This window comes from Phytophthora infestans, genomic scaffold (assembly GCF_000142945.1).
Source record: "Phytophthora infestans T30-4 supercont1.113 genomic scaffold, whole genome shotgun sequence".
Lineage (NCBI taxonomy): Eukaryota > Oomycota > Peronosporomycetes > Peronosporales > Peronosporaceae > Phytophthora > Phytophthora infestans.
In genome coordinates this window covers 255428-261926 of record NW_003303646.1, presented here as the reverse complement: position 1 = coordinate 261926, position 6499 = coordinate 255428, and the positions used below count along the sequence as shown (strand labels likewise).

Here is a 6499-nt window from a genome sequence, read left to right as displayed (position 1 = left end):
CTGAACGGAAGGTTGTTGTTCACGATGCGCAGTGTCTCCAACAAGACGTAAGCGCGGCCAGGATCATCGCGAAAAAGTGGACTCCTCTTTAAAACAGCGAGATCTTCGTCGCGAGTTCTTTTCCTGCCCTCCTCGCTGGCGGTGTTGTCGGAGCCAACGTCGTGTGCCTTGCTTAGATGAAGCATCACTTTTGACGTCTTCCCGCCTGACATCACGATCTTTACACGCTGGGTGCGGCAAGTCTCGGCCGCCATGCACATCCACACAGCAGGTGCGTTGGTGTCGGCCGTGCTGACGACGCGGACACCCCAGTCGTAGACGAATGACGTCTCACTCGTCTTGGCGCATAAAATCTTCGTTCCAGCTTCGGGGACAAAGGCCTGGATGGCCTCCCGTACAGCGATCGGGATACTGGCTTGGTCGCGACGCCTTCTTCGCTCTGGGTCCATGAGTATCTGCTGAAGATCGCGGTGTGATAGCAGGAAGCAAATAGCTTTTTAAAGCTCCAGTCAGCGCAAAAAAATGCAAAAACGCACCGTAAATTAGCCAATGAAGTACGCCAAACTGGAGAACCCCTCGCCCTCTCCCATATCAAGGGGTTCAGGCTCTCTTTACTTACGGGAGGAACTTTCGATCCCGACGTTAAATGCGGGGAAGAATGAAATTTTTCAGATTACCGGCTCCAAACCGAAGTTGAAACGGTTACTGAATCTTTTTCGACTCGGTTCGTCCCAGGGGTGGGTTAGCGCCTCCGCGACGTAGCCAATTCGTGCCATCAAATCCACCGAGTTCTGAAAAATAAGATATTGTGTAGCCATTTTTGATTAGGTACGATCCTCCCCCAACTGTTCACTCAGTGAATCACTGGTACAGCTGCATCTGAGTTGGTGGCACGATGAGATCCTCGTTAATAGGGGCAGCCAGATACTGTTTAAGAAGATTCTTGAGCTCGGTGTTCTGCGCCTTCATGGCAGTAACGTCGTCAACCAGCTCTTTACGCCGCAATAGTGCCTTGTTGTAGTACATCAAACCCTTCTCAAGCGTAGCCATAGTGCGAATCTTTTCTGCCGGGAACACCTTAATAATATTCTGCCAGTATTCCTTCTCTGCCTTTCGTGTCTTGGCTTTTAGCGCTGCCGAGCTGGTTATCTTACTGTTTTTCTTCACCGCTTCAGACTCGCCATTTGCTGATCGGTGGAGGATCCGAGCGAACGGGGCAGCTCGCTTCTGGTCGTTCATCTCCTGTTATTATAGTGACATCATGGATAAAGTTGTTAGTGCTCCTACAGAGACAACAGTGCAAGAAGTAAATTATAAACGAACTTCAACGAACTGCTTGATGACTCGGATGACATCCTCTGGTCCAACCATAAGACCCCATGACGCCTTCGATTCGTCGTTGCCGGGTGATTTGTTGTCTTTACTGTTGTCTGATACTTCTTGTCGGGGGTCTTCGAAGAAGTACCCCATCAGTTTCTCCATTTCCTCTTCCCTGTCCACCCCGAGAGCACGCATAATCATGTCCGCCTTCACCAGTTCAGCCTCATCATTAGGAAGATTATTGAGAGCCTGCTGGACACTGCCATTAACCAGGAATCCGGCCTCAGACGCGAGCATTTTCAGCATGTATTTCAACTTGAGGCCAGATATTTTCTTGATAAGCGGCGTGTACTCCTCGACGGACTCGTCGTCAAAGTCGTCTTGATCGGGATTGCCTCCGCTGTCGTCTCTCTTGTTGCCACTTTTGTTGATCTCAATGGCATCGGGTGACGACTCGTCTCCGTTTTCGAGTTGCTTTTGAAGTGCCGCTATGTTGCCTGCTTTAGCTGATTGGCTCCAGTTTTTAATCGATTGAACAGGTGGTCGCCACGTAAGTCCAAGCTGCTGTTCATGGATAATGCGGTCAGCATCCAGCAGCTTCTCGATCTTACAGATTGCTTCCTCTTCGTGCATCTGCCAGACCTCGCCAAACTTGCTGCTGTCGCTGGCCTCGAAATGAGCGTATTTCCTCTGTAGGTCACGGTACTGCTTCGTCAGACGTCGGTATTCTTCTGTCAGTTCCTCATTTTGATGCCGATCACGCGCATCGGTCTGGTTGTACTTGGCTATAAGTGAAGCCAGCGCGTCTTTCAAACGCGCCAGCTTGCGCTTCTGTTGGCTCAGCATTGCAGAGTTCTCCATGTCTCGCTCCGTGAGAACTCGATAATTGTACTCCAGTTTTTCTGTGTTGAGCTGGTACGTTGCACGCATCTCTTCGAGTTGCTGCTCAAGTGTCTGGATGTTGGTCTCCAGCTTGACCTTGAGCTCGTTGTAGTCCTCTGCATCGCGCACTCGCAAATCTTCGATCTCCTGTAAGTACTGCTCGTCTCGCGCTTGTTTGGCTTCCATGTAGACCATCTCCATCTCTCGTCGCCGCTCAAACAGTGAGTCAATCTCGAGCTTGTTGTTCGCGATGAGATCATCTCGCTCTTTCATAAAAGCGTCTTCCATCTGCTCAAGTTCGAGCTCGTACTCGTCCTGCATCTCTCGATACTGCTGGCTCATGCGGTCGACTAGATTTTCGACCTCTTCCGCCTGAAACTTAAGCGCATTGACGTATTCTTCGTCCTTGGCCTTCAAATGGCGCTGAAACTCGCGGATGACGGTATATTTCGACGCCAAGATCTCTGTACAAGCGCGATTCTGCAGCTCCAGCTCGTTGTGCAGCTCCTGTGGCATACTGAACTCGAATATATCTGTCCATCTCATCTCAACAGCAGCGTTCTTTGCGCCACTATCGATGGCTTCTTGCTGCAACTTTTCCACGCGCTTGTGACGTCGCTCTTCTTCCTCGATGCGACGTCGATTCTCGGCGTCATCTGCATCCACTCGAACGCTCGTGACATGGCGGATCCCTGCCAATTTGTGGCGGTCGAGCAGGTTGAGACTGTCTACGACCTGCTGCTTGCCGCGGCTCATGCGCTGCGACTCGCCCACCTGCAACTGTTTCTTCCTCGAGGCATCATCTTTGGAGGCGCTGCGTGTGTCAATGCGCTGTCGACGCACATTTACACGAACCGCTCGATCAATCGCCTCTGTCGACGGGTCTGCGTGCGCCTTGGAAGAGGACGCAGTCGAGTCCATCGTCATTACGCCCAAGAATTTTTAAGCTGAGAAGTTAACGGTGCCGTTTTAGTAACGGCAACATCACATCACATCTTCCAGCATTTTATACTCCAAATTACATTGCGTGATTGGTTCTATAGGCTACAGTGTAGCTGGGTACGTAGCCCTAAGTGTACCCCTAGTTACATGAAGTGTGACACGTCACACTTCAGAAGTATGACACGTGGGATATTTGGTACAAGGTACCAAGGTCGTCCAAAGCCAACCATTGGCTGGTGACATTGCATTTCTATAGGTGACTTATAGTGTGTATTAAACCCAAGCTTTATCTACCTATAAGTATACTCAGTTTACATTCTACCTTAAATAGGTCACTTCGCTCCCTTTTGATAAAGAGGGGACCTGTTGTAACGGGGTACGTAGCCCTAAGTGTACCCTGGTTACATGAAGTGTGACACTTCACACTTCAGAAGTATGACACGTCATGCTTCGGGATATTTGGTACGAAGTACCAAGGTCGTTCAAAGCCAACCATTGGTTAACGACATTGCATTTCTATAGGTGACTTATGATTTGTACTAAATCCAATCTTTATCTACCTATAAATATGCTCAGTTTACATTCTACCTTAATTAGGTCACTTCGCTCTCTTTTGAATAAAGAGGGGACCTGTGAACTGCCGTTCACTGAGAGTTTGTATACTCTCGGAAGCTAACTTCCTCTAGCGCAAGGCGCTGTGTGACCCCGTCACACTTGGTAGCACTCGTAGTCAATCCACGCCACCGCGGGTAGACTACCTGAACCTCTCCGAAGTTCGTTGCCATGGATAGGAACGACTTCTCCCATATGAACGACTCTCAGCTCGAGTCGGTTCGGAAGATGGCAGGCATCTTCGGGATGGACGCCCTGCAGAGCCTGGTGGTGTCACCACCGGCCGAGCAGCTCGAGCGCGTCAATGCGTTTGACGCGTACGAGCAGGGTCTCATCGCGCATGTGCGAGAGAGCCTGCAGGCTCCGGCGGCGGAAGCAAATCCGCCTCACCCAAAGCCAATACGGCTGAAGGTAAAGCCGTATGAAGGGAAGGAAGGCGAGAGCCTTCACTTCTGGATCCGAGAAGTAGAGCTCGCGATGGACGCGGCTCTGATCTCGACCGAGCAACTTCGTGTTGCTTTTGCACTCTCCAGCCTTAGCGGCCGTGCTAAGAGTTGGGTGTACACACGGGAAGCAACAACCCCTGGATGTTTCACATCCTGGGCTCAGCTGTGTAAACAGCTCCGAGCCGCGTTCCTCCCGGCGAACTACGAGTACAGCCAGCGTTCGCGCTTCCTCTCGTGTAAACAAGGGAGGCCTGAACTGCACGAGTACGTGCAAGAGATACAGGAGCTCACGGCGTCCCTAGTGGGAAACCCACTCAACAAGACACATTAAGATGTGGGCACCGCACGCACTCAGCTGTTCCGGGTGCAGCCAAGCACTCTTGAAGAGGCGATTCAAGTGGCTCTTCAAGAAGGGTACAGCCATCGCCAGGCGCGTACGCCGGCCTCAGCATGGCCTGGGAGCTCTTTGTCGACTCCCGGTCGAGCGAGCCCCAACGGACCAGTTCCCATGGAACTCGGGTCCGCCGAACAGCGTGACATCCGCTGCTTCGGCTGCGGGAAGATGGGCCACTTCAAGCGCGACTGTCCCGCGGAAAGACTCCGCAGACGTTCCTTCCCCAAGCCCGTCCTCAAGGGTCGCTGGCAGAAGCCAGGATCCCGGGGACAGGGGAACGCCGGTGTAACGAGGTAAGAGATACCGTTACTAGCTTACACTATAGTGCGGAGGAAGCTCGCAATATTAAAACCAAGTCTTAGGTTTGTGTCAAATTCAACTCAGATTTATTTAGGACCAGGGCGGCTACCCCTGGCCTCGTGTGAACCACTCAAACACATGTCTATATCTGATTGGTCAATAAGTGAGCCTGGCTCCTCACTATCAACCCAATCAGATGATGACACTTTGGCACACGCTACCCGTGTGCCACTATACCTAATTATGTAATAACTAAAGAAATATCTACCTACTTATGTAATTGGAGTTGGGCCCATTACATCACCCTCCTCTCTTAGTTGCGCTTACGCAACATAAGCGCACGGAACCCATCTGAAGAAAACTCGAAAACCGACAAGGCGGAGACATCGGAGACAGCGCGAAGGGCGGCAGCGCCAGCGCGTCGCTGGCGGTGGTAACAAGGGCAAACCCAGGGTCGACAGGTGCGCCACAAGCTCTGGATGTACTGCGAGGACCGTCACTGTGCGTCTCGGCTCCCAAGACACACACCGACGAAGTGCCCAGCGTACATGCGACTTAGAAGACTCCGAGCTGGAGGCACTTGGATCACTGACATGAGGAACCTCACGAGGCCGACTTCGTGGCGCAATGGTCAATGCATGTGTGGTGTAGCGGGAATAGCAAAATCTGCGAGATTGCCAGATCCAACTTACCAACTGCGCCCAGACACCGACTAACGGAGGGGGTCCCCCGATGATCCGTGTTCTGCAGAACTTTTCTCACCCTGTGTACCCGTCGGTAGGGCGGGATCTGCTCTCTCGGTAACTTCCGAAGAGTTCAAGTGGTGAAGCTTGAGTGTCTTGGCGAGACGTGGGGATGGGGTGGAGCAGCAGTGGAAAATCCTGAACTCTGCGTCCGTGGATTGTTCCGAATCCTAAGCGAATATTCGAGCTTATGGATCCGGGGCCTAGATCGTGGATCTGGCCGTAGGGTTGCCTTGCGGGTGTGTTTCCTTGCCTTTGTAGTTCCTTTGCGTCGTACTTGCCGCCTCCTGTGACGGGATCTTGAGAGTTGAGAACCTCTAGGGTGTAACCGACCAAGTAGTAAATTCGGTTAACCTGTCGGATCTGCACGTGTAAAGGAAAAGCTCACTAGGCTGTAGGATCTGGCCAATGTATTATCCAGTTATCACTACCAACACTAGATTCGCAATTCCCAACCTTCTCCTAGCTCGTACGGCCAATGTAGTTCCGGTTCTTGAGGGCAGGAAGGCACTTGCGTGTTACTGTGCAAATTGAGGTCTGTATTGATATTTAAGCCTATACCTGCCTGGATTTCTACCTTCTATGTCTTTCATCTGCTAAATCCTTTACCAGGCTTGGCTGCATGTCCCTTCTTCCCTTGACCCATCATCCCAGCTGTGTTATCTTCAGATCCACCGGATCCATGACGTAATCATCATGGTCACCCCATTATGGGTACACTCATCCGGATCCAGGTCGCTTGGATCCACTTCACTGTAATCGTACACTCGCCGTGGATCCGAGCTCTCCAATCATCCAACATCATCTTGCAACCGTCTGTGATCTCCATTGTCCCACGAAAGTTCCAGATCCACTGTATC

General features: G+C 51.5%; 1 protein-coding gene across 1 annotated transcript; it reads right to left on the bottom strand.

The window, feature by feature from the left end:
* Window positions 1-861: 861 nt before the first annotated feature.
* On the bottom strand, window positions 862-3129 carry PITG_19516 (uncharacterized protein; the record flags this gene model as incomplete). Its single annotated transcript, XM_002895984.1, has 2 exons — window positions 862-1242; window positions 1324-3129. 2 exons carry the CDS (start codon window positions 3127-3129, stop codon window positions 862-864), a joined length of 2187 nt encoding a protein of 728 aa, XP_002896030.1.
* Between the last annotated feature and the right edge of the window lie 3370 nt (window positions 3130-6499).